The sequence below is a fragment of the Taurulus bubalis genome (genome assembly GCF_910589615.1).
Source record: "Taurulus bubalis genome assembly, chromosome: 2".
In the NCBI taxonomy this organism is placed as follows: Eukaryota; Metazoa; Chordata; class Actinopteri; order Perciformes; family Cottidae; genus Taurulus; species Taurulus bubalis.
The window spans coordinates 42,479,675-42,495,957 of record NC_136590.1 but is presented as its reverse complement, the minus strand read 5'-3'; the positions used below and the strand labels follow the sequence as shown (position 1 = coordinate 42,495,957).

The 16,283-nt window shown below is 46.3% G+C and overlaps 2 protein-coding genes across 2 annotated transcripts; both read right to left on the bottom strand.

The window, feature by feature from the left end:
- Positions 1-4,447: 4,447 nt before the first annotated feature.
- Positions 4,448-8,485, bottom strand: ppp1r14aa (protein phosphatase 1, regulatory (inhibitor) subunit 14Aa; the record flags this gene model as incomplete). Its single annotated transcript, XM_079237930.1, has 4 exons — positions 4,448-4,621; positions 5,951-5,983; positions 6,196-6,276; positions 8,282-8,485. The coding sequence occupies 4 exons, from the start codon at positions 8,483-8,485 to the stop codon at positions 4,448-4,450; spliced, it is 492 nt and encodes a 163-aa protein (XP_079094056.1).
- A 2,147-nt stretch (positions 8,486-10,632) lies between these two features.
- Positions 10,633-14,423, bottom strand: dlb (deltaB; the record flags this gene model as incomplete). The annotated part of the gene is made up of 7 exons (XM_079238065.1): positions 10,633-11,351; positions 11,479-11,695; positions 11,853-12,214; positions 13,443-13,700; positions 13,841-13,898; positions 14,019-14,258; positions 14,373-14,423. 7 exons carry the CDS (start codon positions 14,421-14,423, stop codon positions 10,633-10,635), a joined length of 1,905 nt encoding a protein of 634 aa, XP_079094191.1.
- Between the last annotated feature and the right edge of the window lie 1,860 nt (positions 14,424-16,283).

The following is a 16,283-nucleotide window of genomic DNA, read 5'->3' as shown; positions in this document are numbered from 1 at the left end:
AAACTCAAACTGTGGCATGCGTTTGCAAACTACCTATACTTCATTTATTTGATCGACAGCCTTGTACCATTGTGTGTGCTGCTGAAACAAGCCGTTTAACAGACATCTCAGAGGACAGGGAAACCCTGTGAAGGTGTTGATGACCATCCAAAGGGGACGTGAGGAGAGCAGCCATCCTTCAGGGCGCTCCGTCTTCATAGAACCCTTTCAGCCCTCAATAAGCTCAAAACATCTTGAGAACTAAAGTCAGACCAGAATCCCCCCTCAAATAACATTTGTGCTCCCTAATTCTATCAACAGTTTCAACCCTATTTAAAGGGAACACAACACAACAAGAAAAATGCCCACACACACTAACGTCCACAGAGAAACACAGGCATTTTTCACATTGACACTTACCCGATGAGAATTAACTTGCAGTGCTTTCAGCACAGTGTCATCCTGGAGTGTGCTGGGCTGTGCGGGCTGCCAGGTCTGTGGAGTGTGTTGCATGCGTGTGTGTGCGACCGCTGAGTGTGAGAGCGTGTCCGAAGAGTAGTCTGTGACTCAAGAGAGCAATGTGGCTGCCTGTGGTTTCCTGACGGGCTCTATTGTGGTGGACGGTGATATGTTTTCCTGAGGAAAGGCCCGTCCCGTCCTTTCTCCCCCTCCCTCCCCCCGCTCCTCTTCCACATGCCAGTGACCCTCCGACCCCTGGGGACCCTTCTCATTACACTAACTGCATACAGTAGAGGATAGGACAGAGCATTCCTCTGCAGTGTTTTTACGTGCTTTATCAGCTCCACACACGCCCTGTCTGTCTGTGTGTGTGTGTGTGTGTGTGTGTATGTGTGTCCATTGTGACAGATATTTCTAGATCATGATGGATGAGGATGATTGAGTGGCCTTGAGTCCAACATTCCATTCATACAGCATCAGCAGTATCATCTTCCTCAGAGGAAGACTTTAAGTGGACTGATACGAGTTAACTGGTGCCGCTGCTGCCATCGTGTCTGCGGCTCCAAGGTCACTCAGACAACACGGCGTTAACAGTTGAAGGATATATGAGATGTGTGTGCAAATGGCTCAGAAGTTCTGTGATTAAAAACGAATTAACCAAAGCAAAGCAAAAACTTCAGAGAGACCCTATGGAGGGGCAGCAAACATACCTGCAGCGACTCACCGTGGCTCCCCACCGCCACCTAGTGGACAGGCTGGTGTGGGACAACATGACTGTCTCCCGCGCTGAGCAGCCAAACCTGTCGTCCAATGTGACCTCATGTTTCTCGTTATATTAAATAAAATAAAATGAAATATGTTTTTTATTCAGTTTTTTTTTTTAAACACAACAGAACAAATCAGGAAATCAACATACATGATCAAATTAAACAACAAAGATTTTCTTGGGATGTTGTCCCAGCATAATCACATATATTCTTGACAAAGACAAGAACATAGTAATTATTATAATTACAAATTAAATTAAATTAAACATCCAAACAGCCATCGATTTATGAAGTTTATGTATAAAAAATACTGAATTATGTGACTACTCTGATTCATTGTACCCCAAAGTAACTGATGGGCCCCAAAAAGCCCTCAACAGGATTCTACTTCCTGTGTCCTTTAAATGTTACTGGTTAAGTTTGCAAATTCATTTTTTTTTAATTATTATTATTATTATTATAAATGTCTTTCATCCCTGTTGTTTTTATATCTTATTTTTGTCTGTAAATTGCTGCTACGTCGACACCAAATTTCCCCTCGGGGATTAATAAAGTATATATTCATTCATTCATTCATTATACATTAAACCAGCATCATACTGTATTGTACGCTCATTTACATGATGGTAGTAATGTCTCCCTTTCACTCTTTACTTGAAGTAAACATTTCAAGGCAGGACTTTTACTGTGGGGTATAAATAGTTTTGCTGTTTCTGTAGATTTTTTTTTACTTTTTCTACCACTGCCAATACCGAAAAGTAAAGCACAACATTTGCAAGAGGCTCTCAAATCACTGCCTCTGTCTGAACACTGAGTTTTTTTTAACTATTTTTCCAAATGGATTTTACCGGCGGGAACTTTGTTAGTGTTACAAGTGAGGATGAAGTCTCACCGTGGAATAAAGGCTTAAAGAGAAGAAGAGTCCCGGCTGTCAGGTTTTATCAGCATTCAGCAGCCAAAGGGAAGTGCAGAGCCGCTGTCTGTAAAGGCCCGCTGGAGGCGACATGCTGGACTCAGCATCTTTATACTCACGCGTAGCACGTGGAGTTATTTACTGGTTTAGAGACACACATGCAAAAAAAGGAGCCATAACCCAACTGAAGATGCTGGATTATGTGACGTGTGTTTCAGCCTGGTCCCGGTAATCTCATTCATGACATGGTCCATGAAGCATGGCGCTGAGACCACTGATGTGATGTCTGCATGATGGGTCACCTTAGGTCAGCCATTGGCTGATTCAGGCATTGAGGAAATGCATTGTGGGGGAGACATGAATGTAGTCCTTATTTTATCAACACTCAGAAGTCCCTGTGGTCAGCAGAAAAATCACTTTTATTAAAAGTGACTTCTCGTAGCTTCTTTACACATAGCTTCCAAGTTTTTACTTACTTTTTTTCCACTCATTAGTAAAAGTTTGGATCCGTTATAATATTGTTTCATAATCAGATTGAGAAATTGCTTTGTATTTTTCTTTCCCTGACAATTGGAAGCGGACACCATGTATCTGTGACTAGAAGCTGTTTCCAACCAATGCTACGTAGCGACTTACAATAGTTCATTTTACAACATTACTTTTTTTTGGTGCGAAAGGCAGCAACTTGTCGATTTCCACTTGTTAGATGCAGTCTTTTCAAAATAAACTTCCGTCTTCACAGGAAACAACTTACAACAAAAAACACTTAGATTTAGGAAAATATCATAGTTTGGGTTAAGATAACCATTACTGAATGTCATTTTGAGGGATATCTACAAATTATGGCGCATTATTTTTCGTAGTTAGAGCTACAAATGCTCGATGAGACCATCCTGACCAGCAACAGATACACAAATAACTCATGCACCACTCTGATACAGAACTTTGTAATAAGACTAGATTTAGATTATGACCTCTTCAGTGTCAACGAACTGAACATTGGAAGCTACTAAGACGATGACATGTTCAGATGATCCACACATGCATTGCTAAAGCACAGCAGAGAACATGAAACACACAGTGAGAGAAATTGTTTAATTAGCAATTCCTGCAAAGGACTAGTGTCTCTTAACAGAATCAAAATGTAGTAAATGTAACGACACATCTGGAAAACAGAAGGGGCGAATGACAGTGAAGCATTACACGCAATGCAAACAGCGCCACATCATATGGTATGTTGGGTCCAGCTCCGTGTTCTGTAATCATGATAATAAATATTCATGACCGTCATAATCGAACAGGTGTTAAATAAGACGTATATGTACATCTGATCTGCGTCACTAAAGAGCAAGATAATGACAGCTTGTTCCAGTCGAGTAAAAGTGAGAGTCACATGTTTTGATGCCGCAAATAAAATGTCTTTTGGGAACACAGAGTGGAAAAATGAATATTTCTATGACGCATTTCTCCCTGTCTGATTACGGACTATTTGTGAGGAAGGGCATCTGGAGAGTGGAGCCCTTGCTCTTAGAGCTATGAATCTATTTCTATTTTACGTCTCATCCTTGGCTAATAGAGCGCTGCAGGGATGATTCAGGTCCAGCCGGAAGTTAGCGTCACACTGGTTCCCTCGTCGAGAGCCAGTGGGATTCTTCCTTTGGATTTTAGATTATTGCAGCAAAAAGGCTCCGTGGGAAACCGACGTTTAAGATGAAGACTCACATGTTTTGCTCAGAAACTTCATCTTCAAAAGCGAACACCCCTTCTATGATGTTTGACGTGTAAATACAATCACCAGGAGTAAAAAGTCTCACGGCTTTTGTTTATAAAATAACGTAACTAGCGTGCATAGATAACAATCCCCTCTTAGCGGACTTTCTAACAACGCTACGTAATAATAGCGTAAATCTGTGTTTACTTTTGGTGTCACACGGGACACGAACAGCGGTCTCCTGGATCAATGTCCGGTTTCTTTATTTTACGTTACTTTCAAAAATGTAGCATAGCATTTTTGTGTCTGTAAGCTGCTACTTCGACAAAACAAATTTCCCCGTGGGGATGAATAAAGTGTATATCCATCCAGCCACACTTCCTGCAGCACTCTATTAATCCTCCCATGAGAAATGTGAATAGGTTTTTATGTGGTTAAATAGTTTGATATTTCGGGGAATATAATAACTGTTGTGGTTGTGCCTTTAAGGCCGGTTTTTATGTGCCGGACTATTTCTTGGTCAGTAGCAGTGACCGCCTCATGATTACTGTGAGCATTAACTCCACAAAACGTCCTAATTAGTGAGTTTTTAGGGTAGATCCACGGGGTGACGGGGAGTCAGAGGGTCTGGTTCTGGCCCCGGGTGTGGTGGGAGTGCTGTGGGTTGTTGAAGTGGTAGGGCTCGTGGCGAGGGTGGCTGTGGCAGATGACCGGATGCTCGATGCCCTCGCTCTGCAGCACCTCCTGCTTGTGAACTCCCTCCAGCTTGGCCACCAGCTCTCTGCTGAAGGTCTGAGGAGGAGCAGAGGTCACAATGAGTCCTAATTCCTACACTGGCTTATCTAGTATCACTGTTCAACTTGACATTTAGCTCGTACACAACAAATCCATTATTTTCTCCTGTTTGTGTTACATCTGGTAAAAACTTAGAGCCACAGACAGGAAGCACTGAGAGCCGGTCGATAAGCCGGTCACGTTGCTGCTTTTGATCTTTTCACTTTTTATCACGGAAAACAAGTCACCAGTCGACTACACTTCTTTGAGCATTCGTTTGGTCTCTTCTGCCGCCGACTTTGTGCGGCGCTCAGTTTACAGCTGATGTCTCCAGATAGTGTGTTATGGCAACAGCACGCAAGTAGAGGTGGCAAAAACAAGCAGCTCCAGTCATCAATTAAGACCGACTGTAAACATTTGTATGAGTGCGGATTACCTTCCGTTTTCTTTTTATGGACATTAATCAGCAGCAATAATAAAGTTGATTATATTTGGAGCTACACCTTACATTTAAATAATGAACCCAAGGAAGGAGAGAGCCATGAGAGTGTTTTGTCAAGATGCTAACTCTTTCTTGGAAACTTTTTTTTTGCTGAAAGCAGTTCTGTTTGTTTAAATAAAACATTTAATTGTTCCTCCTTATCAAACAAGCTTTTAGTAGATCCTCTTCTAACACACTTCCAGTGAAAGAGACGAGGAACTAAATCCACTGTCTAAATATACAGTCCACAGTTTATGTTAAAACAAGGCTTCAGCAGTTTGAGACAGACGAATCAATCTTCTAACGTTATGGTCTTTTCAGTATGAAATCCCTGTTTAGTGTCGCTGTCCATCCACATCGATAACTCAGACTTGTTGAAGCCTCGTATGGACCACAGACACTTTGGGGTATATATTTTTTTTGTGCAAACTTTAGAACTGTTGCCTGCGTGTCGCCTGACAGCGACGCTTTCAAAGAAGATGAGCCTGAATGTCCACTTTAAACAGGTTTCAATAAGGACACCAATGTGTTATAACGTATGTTATCACGCTGCTCCACGCCAGAGTCCAATAAACTAAGTCTGGGTAAGAAAAGCAGCGGCTACACTGACCCTCCCTGCTCTCTTGCACTGTGCCATCTCTGCCCACAGCGAGGCACATTGAGCCCAGAAAGACTCAATTGTTTTCAGGCTTCAAATGGAGTGAACGGCCACAGAAAGCCATTGTTGAGGGATGCAGAGTGACAAGGTGTCGGAGGCTGCAGCATCACTTTAAGTGCATGTGACCAGTGTGAATGCTGCATTTCATTATGCAATGCATCATGACTTATGTCATTTTATAAATCGCATTTCCGAGTCAAAAACATACCTCTGTGTTGCTACTGCACCTTTGAAGAAGCTCCTGACAACAGAAGGGAGATTATGTTGTTACAAAGCAACCTCATCATCATCACATCTTCATTTTCAGTGTTCCACCATAAAACAGGTGTATTCTGTAAAAAACATGTTGTATTTTGACTCAATTATGCAGAAACTCTCCTTGTGAAGTCAAATGAAGCATTAATGCAGTAGAACATGATGCAGCATCATAGACTGATAAATAGGTTACGTTACCTGTAACTTGTTGACCCGCTCCTCGTCAGAAGGCAGATCAATCAAGTCATCAATGTTCACCTCATCTGGCATCTCCTCTTCCTGGTGTAAACACATGGATAGACACACAATCTTAAAGAGTGTCACACACACACACACCTGTCATCTGGTTCAACTGATTGAACCTCGCTCTTCCTCAGAAGTCCTCCCTCCTGTGTAACCAGTTGAACCAATCGAGTGTCCCCATCTAGTGACATTTATTCCAACGCTTCAGCGACACTTACAGTGCATCACACTTCTGGTAAATGGCATATTGTATACCCACAAGGTTTCCAACATTCCCCCCTGCAATTCAGATTAAAACAATTTCTGGGATTGTTTGAAACTCTTTGGATCTGGATTTCTTAAAAAAATAAAATAAAGGACCATGCAACTTCTAGCGGTGAAGTTGCAGATTGTAACCTGAAAATTCTCCAGTGTGTCGGATGAAAACACAACAAAGATAACATATTATATTCCATGTCTGCACAAGAAACACACTGGCCCTTTAGATAGCATGTGCACATTTAAGGAATAGTTCAAGCAGCATTCTGAAATGAGTCACGTTTTGGCTCCAGGCCGCCTTAAGGTACTTGTGATGAAGAACCTTCATGGAGGTCAATGTTACGAGTGTGGCGTGCGACTGAAGACTTGAACCCAAAGCCTGCACACACTGCAGATCCATCACTTGCATGTTTGGGCTCTGGGGGCTGAATAGCAACAATGTTCATGTCATACTGGAACAGTGGCTCGCTCTGTTGGAACAAACAGCCATTGTACCAGCTGAGCAGGCAAAAAGAAACGGGACAGTCCCATGCACACCATGACACATACAGGACTCCAGCTCTTCATCTGGTCCCTGGAACCCATACAGGTCCTTCTCCCCTCAAATACAACAATACGGCTTTACTGTTTCTGCGTGGGACATGACGTGGTTCAGCAAAATCATACTTGTCTGTTCGTTATCATAGCCATATTACAACGAAACAGATTTAAACCATTTAAAAAAGGGACACCTGAAGAAGTCACTTATCCGGTGCTTGTGCACACATACTTCTGGAATACCAACCAAACTGTGGAATAAGCGGCCCAGCCAGTTCTTGTGTGGGCTGCTTGGATCAGCCAATCATATTTGGCTCCTCTTCATACCTCACATGCCGACTCATTCGAATAAACCGACCCCAGTCCATCTCCATCCACGGCTTAGCAACTACCTTTGCAAAGGTGCTCCATAGTTGTTTTGCAAGCCAATCAGAGCAGACTGGGCTTTTTTAGAAGGGGGCCTTAAAGAGACAGGGGCTAAAACGGAGCGTTTCAAACCGAGGGTGATTACAGGAATATTCAGATGGACAGTATGAGAAAAATTAAGTGTTTTTTAAACATTAAAGAATGTAAAGAAGAACTGGTCGAAGCCCAAAACTGAACTTCAAAATGAGCATCATATTCAGAACCATTCGGTACATTTATATCACATATAATCATTGTTTTTGGATAAGCGCCTCATGTGAATACGCCATCGTCTCTGTGAAAGCTGGGGGCCCCGTTTGGTCCTCTTTGCGTCACACTGCAGCTATTTTCTTGCAATCAACATATTTGGCTACAACACAAACCCTGCATTCGATGTCCAAACAAATGTACATCCTCACTCCAGTCCCCGGGCCCCTAATGGCTCCCGCCGGCGGCAGATGTGCAGTGTTTACCTCCTCCTGAGACCTTTTTATACAACGGCGCCTTCCTTCCCCGTAACCTTCCCCTCTTTTCCAAACCATTCATCCTTCTCTCCATTCCACAGTGCCCATGTAAGGCCAGCTCCGAGAAAGATATAGATCTGAGAAGGGGACAGACGTGGACCTGCACATACAGGATGCTGATGGCCTTGTAAGGAGAACCAAGGTGCCCCACCCATCTTCCCTCCTAGAGCACACAAGGGGCCCCTCAGCTGAGCCTCAGGACTCTCAATGCGCCTTCTGCAAGTCTACCAACTTTATATTTAAAGCTTTCTGCCATTTTTAACTGAAGGGAGTTACAACTTTAAAAAACTTTTTTTTTAAATGTATTATGCACCCACCTGGCCAGAGTACAGCCGGTCCAGGCTCTCGTCGATCCACTTCTCCAGGTCCAGCCGCCGCTGCAGCTCCTTCCGGTTGTACTTCACGGTGACCCGGGCGTGCCTCTTCGGGATGGAGCCGCCGTGGAGAGAACATGAGCCCGGATCCGGTGAACGGAGCTCGTCCGTTTCCTCGCGCGTCACCCCACTCCGGTCGGCTGCCATGGCTGGTCTGGTCTAGACTGGTTAGAGAGAGAGAGAGAGAGAGAGAGAGAGAGAGAGAGAGAGAGAGAGAGAGAGAGAGAGAGAGAGGGAGGGAGGACTGAACTGAGAGGCGACGACGTCCTGGGTGTTTATTTACAGGAGTTCTATACAAAACAGCCAAGTGAGCCATTGCCTGTTTATATCACACTAACATATAGCCTATACAGTTGTTTGTTATCGGACACCACAGGTTTCCAGTTTTATATTAATATTATATATATTTGTGCATCAAAAAAAGTCTGGAAACATGGAAACATACCGACTGAGCAGCTGAGTCTGACCGCGCGCTGGAGTTGAACCCCGGTCTTTAAAGCCGATATTTGATTGGGGATTAGCAGCTTGCTGCAAGACCGACGAACCTGATCCCCACTCCTGTGATCATAAAGACTCACACACACACACACACACACACACACACACACACACACACACACACACACACACACACACACACACACACACACACACACACACACACACACACACACACAGATTGAGAGAGAGATTGAGCAGAGGGCATGAGGACTTTGTTCCAGGTGTCAAATCCATTTCAAAAAGTTTCATAATAGAAAATATAGATAATGAGATAAAGCATGGCAGTGTACTCATAGGTGCCCTACACGCTAGAAGAACTGCTCTCTGGTGCCCCCTAGCGCGCATGCGTCCCGACAGCCTGGAGTCAGTCACAGCACCACTCCTCTCCTCTTCAGTGTTTACAGTCTGGGATATGTCTGTGATAGCATCAACATATGTCTGTGATAGCATCAATACGTCTGTGATTAGCATCAACATAGATGTCGATGCATTGCATTAAACACAGACAGCAGCGATGTCCCGAGTGGCCACCAGTAAATAGCCATGGGGCAAACAACTAACTACAGTTAACTACTATTCAAAAAAAACTAAAACATTATTAAGAGCCTGATATAATAAAATGCATGTATGTATACTGTATTGACCGTGGGAGACTGAACTTTGAAATCTCACACCCTTACCAAAAATGTATGTCATATGCATTAACACAGACAAATTTATTTTAAAAAATCCAAAAAGCTCTTTCAAACAGAAACTGGAGGTCAGTAATGAAAGAATCCATACTAAATGTCTTAAATTGTCTTCTTAAATGTGAGGATTTGCTGCTTTTCTCCGTTTTAGACACTTGTCAAATGAACATCATTTAGTTTTGGAGAAAACAGGAAACATAACTTTTTTCTTATACAAAAAAAAGCAGCCGATTAATTGAGAAAACAATCACAACAGAGACTTCAATCCAGAGTCGCATCAAAGCAAATCTTTTATTATACATCACAACCACAACACGATGAAATTAAATAATGTGAATGGAAACATAACATAACATAAACTTTGGTATGAACACAAAAATGGCACGTGAAGGAGCAATGTGATCAGTAGTATATAAGCTATATAAATATAAATTACAGTAATGGCTGACTTCTTTCTTACACCTGCTCTGGATATCTTTGGGATATTTCACACGGCCCTCAGAGCCCCATAAAACATCCATCAAGCGTCGGTCTTCATTCGGCATCGTATAAATATATATTTCTACATCTGTGACAATCAAAGTGGAGCCTGAAACATACGTTTTCAAATAAATAAATAATATAAAGAATGCAAAATGATGGTACGCACAATAAGGAAATAATGTCCAAAGGAAGATTGAAAAAGCAAAACAAAAAATGCAATGTTTTAAAAAACAAATGAGAAACAATCAAACATATTACAAACAATAACCCAGTCAAACATTATTCTTTTTTTGGGCAGGTTTTCCAAAGAGTGTGACTTCCTGCTTTTGGTTTGAGTTGTAGGTCCTATGAAGAGTGGATCATATTATTTATGTCTTTGGGTCTTGAACGTGGAAGAGCTTTGCCCCATATACATTTTCAATAATCTTTGTAAATCGTCTTCATCAGAATAATTCATTCGTCGATATTTTAGTTTCTTTCGCTTACATTTTTAATGGTACATTATCTTCTGCACGAGCAGAGTGGTTTTCATCTCGCTCCTTCACTGTGCGTGAAGCGCGAGGAGCAGCAAGTGCTAATATTAATAATATTCCTTCACCCGGTGAGAACGTGCATGTGTCCTCATCTCAGCCCGGCGCCAGAGCCCGGGCCGGCCTCGTCCCTCCACATAAAGTCCTGGCGCTCGCCCCGGACCAGGCTGCTCTCCGCGGGGTTCTGCCGGTAGCCGGGCCTCCCGTCCGGGCAGAGGGACAGGCTGAGGCGGGCCGTCCCGTTGCTGATCTTGAACAGGCCGTTGGGGCCGAGGAAGGCCTCCCTCTCGCTCCCTCCCTGGTTGTTGACCGTCTCCAAGTCGTTGTACACCGCGCTGTCGTTCAGCTGCTTCCTCCCCTGCAGCCCCCTCTTCCTCCTCCTCAGAAGCACGATGCCCGCGGCCAGGACCAGCACCAGGACGGCCAGGACGCAGGAGACGGTGAGAGTCGCGGAGGAGGGCTGCGAGGTCTGGCGCAGCGCCGGCTTGAAGCTGGGCTGCAGCGTGAACTCGCAGCTCGGGCCCATGAAGCCCTTGGGGCACTGGCACACGGGCCCGGTGAAGTGGGTGAAGCAGGTGCCGCCGTTCTGGCACGGGCGGGCGCCGCAGGCGTCGGAGCGCACGCTGCAGTTCTTGCCCGTGTACCCCAGGGTGCAGGAGCAGGTGTAGTCGCTCACGCCGTCCTGGCAGGTGCCGGCGTTCTGGCACGGGGTGGAGGCGCAATCGTCGATGTTCACCTGGCAGTTGGCGCCGGTGAAGGCCGCCTGACAGCGGCACAGGACGCTCTGGCCGAGGTCCAGGCACTCACCGCCTGCATGACACGGGACAGAGAAGGACACGCGTTACACTTTACGCTCTCTGCGTGAACTTGCGGGGCATCGTTGCAGGAGCGTCGGCAGCTACAGTTCGCGCTTCGGCCACCGGGTGTCGCCACTCACCGTTCAGACAGGGCCTGTTGCTGCAGCGGTCCAGCTTCTTCTCGCAGTTGGAGCCGGTGTAGCTGGGGGGGCAGCGGCAGGTGTAGCCGCCGGTCGTCGTCTCCACGCAGGTGCCGCCGTTGAAGCAAGGCCCGTCGGCGCACGTCATGGCGATGATCTCGCAGTTCTTGCCGTAGAAGCCCTGCGGGCAGGTGCACGAGTAGTCGTTCTCTAGGTCCTGCGGAGCGAGGGAGGGAAGGAAGGGAACATTAAAGGGGGAAGTCTGGTGCTGGAGGTGTTCTGTGTGTTTAGAAGGGTAGCTGTTCATCTTCACTGTGCATTCCAGATGAGATCAGGGGAAACAGCAACAACCAATGCGTTGTATTATTACTCACGTTGCAGCTGCCTCCGTTCTTGCAGGGGTTGCTGTCGCACTCGTTGGTCTCCAGCTCACAGTTGGTGCCCCCGTAGCCGGGCCGGCAGGTGCAGGTGTAGCTGCCCTGGCCCGTGTTGGTGCAGGTGGCCCCGTTGGCGCAGGGCTTGTGGTTGGTGCAGTAGTTGAGGTCCTGGTCGCAGAAGAGCCCCCCCCAGCCCTCCTGACAGGTGCACTGCCACGGCTGGCTGCACGTCCCGTGGAGGCAGCCCGGGTAGCGGACGCACTCCTTGCAGGAGGGGCCCTGCCAGCCCATGCGGCACGTACAGCCCCCAGGGGCCTCGCAGTAGCCGTGCTTCTCGCTGCAGTCCGCCGAGCAGATGGCTGCAGAGGAGAGGGGAAAGGGAGGGTGTGTGATTACAATGGGCACGCCTTCTCATACATCACACACATACACACACACACACACACACACACACACACACACACACACACACACACACACACACACACACACACACACACACACACACACACACACACGTACAGGGGCCCCTGTCTGACCCCAGCCCTGCTCCAGACTTCACTGTTGGTTAAGTATTAAGCCAAGCAGCTGGTAGGCACACTGCCGGAGAAAAACGCTTTCTTTTATCTCCCAATTACACACACACACACACACACACACACACAAACACACACACACACACACACACACACACACACACACACACACACACACACACACACACACACACACACATTTTTCAAGGTGATCTGTGCGTGTGTGTGTGTGTGTGTGTGTGTGTGTGTGTGTGTGTGTGTGTGTGTGTGTGTGTGTTTGGGGCCTCAGCTCTTTCTCTCTTTGTAACAGAACAAAAAGCAGATGGAACACTGGAGACCGTCTTGCAGAAGAGTGACACACAACCCAGCGGGACATCAGTCAGAGGAATAAAACACTCTGAAAAGACTCCAGTCTTTGTGTGAGATCAAGAATCACGAAAACACTTTTCATCCCTGCCTTGACAAAACTTGAGTCTAGATTTTACAAGTTTAATGAGGAGAAAAGGCTTGGGTGGTCTTTCTTTGCAAATATGTATAGTCCCTCTCTGATTTGTGTCCTTCTCCACTCGGTACTCTCAGTGTTCTCTGGATATCTTTATTGCTCACATGTTAATGTGTGTTTGCTTTGGTTTGGTTTGTGTTTGGAGAGCTATGGATTGGAAACTCGTGCGAGGCCACCCTCTATTTGAGGAAACTGTTTTCACAAGGAGGCTGTTAACTTAATGAGTTTATTCTATTGCTTTTTTCCCCCTGCATTTGACTCTAATCTGCACTTCTTTTCGCCACATTCTATTTCATTAAACAGGTAAAGTGTTTCCAAGTAGTGTCAAATAGTTAGTGACTTGGTTTTTGAGAAATGCTATAACAAACAAAGTAGATCTAAATAGGCTTTTATCACAATTATAAATTAACTATTTGCTTAAGAAATGCTATTTTTGTGATCATATCAGGTTAAAATCAATGTATTTTAGGGAATATGGTTGAATCTGGTGTTTTTCTCCCCATGAAACATGGTGTAGGTGCCTTGCTCGAGGGCTCTGGGTCTACTCACACTCAGAGCAGTAGTTCCCCTTCCAGCCCTCCAGGCAGATGCGGTTGCCCTCCTCGTCGCAGGTGTAGTGGCCCAGCGTGTCGTCCCTCGGCCGGCAGTACTCGGCGCAGCCTTCCCCGAAGTAGTACTCGTCGCAGAAGACGTGGTAGGAGTAGCGCAGCTCGCTCTGCTCGCCGAAGTGCACGTCCTGGGACCAGTCCTCTCCGATGGCCAGCCTCCTCCGGGTGGCCAGGCGGCTCACCAGGTTGTTTTGGTTGTCTGCGGAGAAGGAAGGGGACATCTTTACAACACATGCTGGAGGATGCTGCGCGCGGCTGATGGATGGAGAGCCTCCACAAGAGCGTGTGTGAAGCATCTTGGTGTAAAGCTGCAGAGTCCAATGATTTAGGAAACCGTACCTGTGTATTCGGTGGGAGATTCAGCGTTCCAGGCTTCAATGATCAACGAAAATGTTCCCTACAAGAGAGGAAACAACTCGTTTAGTGCATTGACAGTGATGCAAATCGTCATATCTGACACATCAATGGGAGATCAACTTGTTCTAAACTTTCTCCACAGCAGTGAGTTTTTATTTACCGGCCACTTGAAGTGGAAGGGCACCCTGATGGGCGCGCTGCTGGAGATGGAGGTGTGATCGGCCCGGATGACGTTGGTGTGTCCGGTGCCGAAGGTGCACGGCGGCTCCGCGGAGATCACATCCTCCGGGTGTTTCAGGCAAATCCTGAAAAAGATGTGACAGTCCCGGTGTCTCCTGCAGATGCGCTGCGCCGTGTGGAACGAGTTGATTTTCAACTCAAACACACCGGAGGACAAAACCTGCAATGGCGAGAAAAAAAGCACAAAAAAAAGCAACACACATCAGGCACGCTGCGCGTAAAAGACATTTCGAGTGCGTCATTCTCATCTCGCACCAAACAGAAGCCAACTTACCACGTGCACTAGAGCCAGCGCCAGGAGGTATCTCAGGTGGAGATGTGCCATTTCCTCTCACAAGTTTGCTTTCCACGTCGAAGTAGATGTCCGCATTCGTCTCGTGCAATAATATTCCTCAAAAGATGTCGAAGAAAAACTCAAAAAAGTGTCATCACTTTGAAGTCTGCGATCCGTCCGGTGTCTCTTATTAAATCCGTGTCTCTTCTCCTGGTGGTGGTCTCTTCTGCTGCTGGTGGTCTCTTCTCCTGGTGGTGGTCTCTTCTGCTGGTGGTGGTCTCTTCTCCTGTTGGTGGTCTCTTCTGCTGCTGGTGGTCTCTTCTCCTGGTGGTGGTCTCTTCTCCTGATGCTGGTCTTCTCCTCCTGCGTCCTGCTGTTCCACTCTCTTGTTTTGGTTCTGGTGCGTAACCGGCGTTGGGTGTTTTTTATACCCTCCGGGGCTGCGCGTCACGGGCAGGGAGGTGGAGCCGGAGCAGACCCCCAGGGAACACAGGGGGGCTGCCTTAGGGATTTAGACAACCCACATTACACCTGGACGGGGGGCTTCATATATGGAATATGCATAAGAAGCTGGCGCGGGCTGATATGTGTATTATGAATCCTAAGCGCCCAGAGGAGTGAGATAACGTGGGGGTGGAAGTGAGGCCCTCAAGCATTGCTTCTACTAACACTCTGCAAAAAGCTTGGAAACTGCAAACTACACCACTTTTGGTGATAAATAACATTGTATATATTGGGTTAAAACAAGTACGACTATAGACCCAATATGAAAAATACGTCATAAGAGAATAAACTTGATTTAGGGCGATCAGATTTAGGGGGATTTGTCAACAGTGAATCTATGAAGCGTTTCATCAAACATCCAGTTAACTTGAACAACAATTTATAGATCATTGTTTGGAAAGGGTTTTTCTTTTCCCTTTTTGGAGCCTCACACTGAACAAAGATCAGAAGGAAGCGGGGAAGAATGGCGCCCAGCCCTTTTTCTTTCTTTACATCCAACAGTGTAATTGCTCTGGCGCGTGTGCGCTTGACAAAGAGGGGCAGGGTCCCGGGTGAGAACGTATTGTGCGCGTCTCTAGGCCTCTAAGTCGCACTCCTGGTCTGGAGGAGGTGCGGGGATGGGGGAGGAGGCAGGGGTGCTCGCGCGCGCGCGTTTGTGTGTGTGTGTGTGTGGGGGGGGGGGGGGGGGGGGGAGGGGCTTGCTGCAGAATTTGGGCTATCATGTTGCTTTTGTCTGGAGCTCATGCGAACAGCTGTATGGTAATCAACGGCACATGGTCGACCGTGTGGGGGCCCCGAGCCGCGTCTATTGTCTCCCCAAAGCGTCCCTCCCTACACCAACACACACACACGCACACACGCGCGCGTGCACACCCACAAACCGCTCACCCCGTATTGATTTTAGGAGCTTCGGCACCTGTCGCTGGTTCGAGGCTAAACACACCTAAACTCTGTGTTATGCACACACAGATCCGACCTTCTGCTCTCATAAACCCGCATGTCACATTTAATATACCATGAGCAGCATCCGGATAAAAATGTTAAAGGCAACACATGAGGGTAAAAAGAAAAGAAAAAAGTAAATATTGATCTGTGTTTGGTTATTTTGGTCGTCGCCTGGAGGAGAGTTTAACACTTCTGCATCAGAACAGTGACGTCATGGACATATAGATGTGATCCATCTCCACATAACAATCACTATATTATATTAAAAAAAAACTGGGTTCAGACCCCAGTGGACAAAACATTTGAACAAAAGTCAAAGATTTCAACGTGGTGTAAAATGTCTGCCCTGTTTATGAATCCACATTGTGCACGTCACGTGCCTGTGTGGTGATAGTGGGTGGGTGGTGTTTTGGGGGTCCTATTCATATTCTAACGAGCAGAGGACGCGTGCCTGAGGAGGCG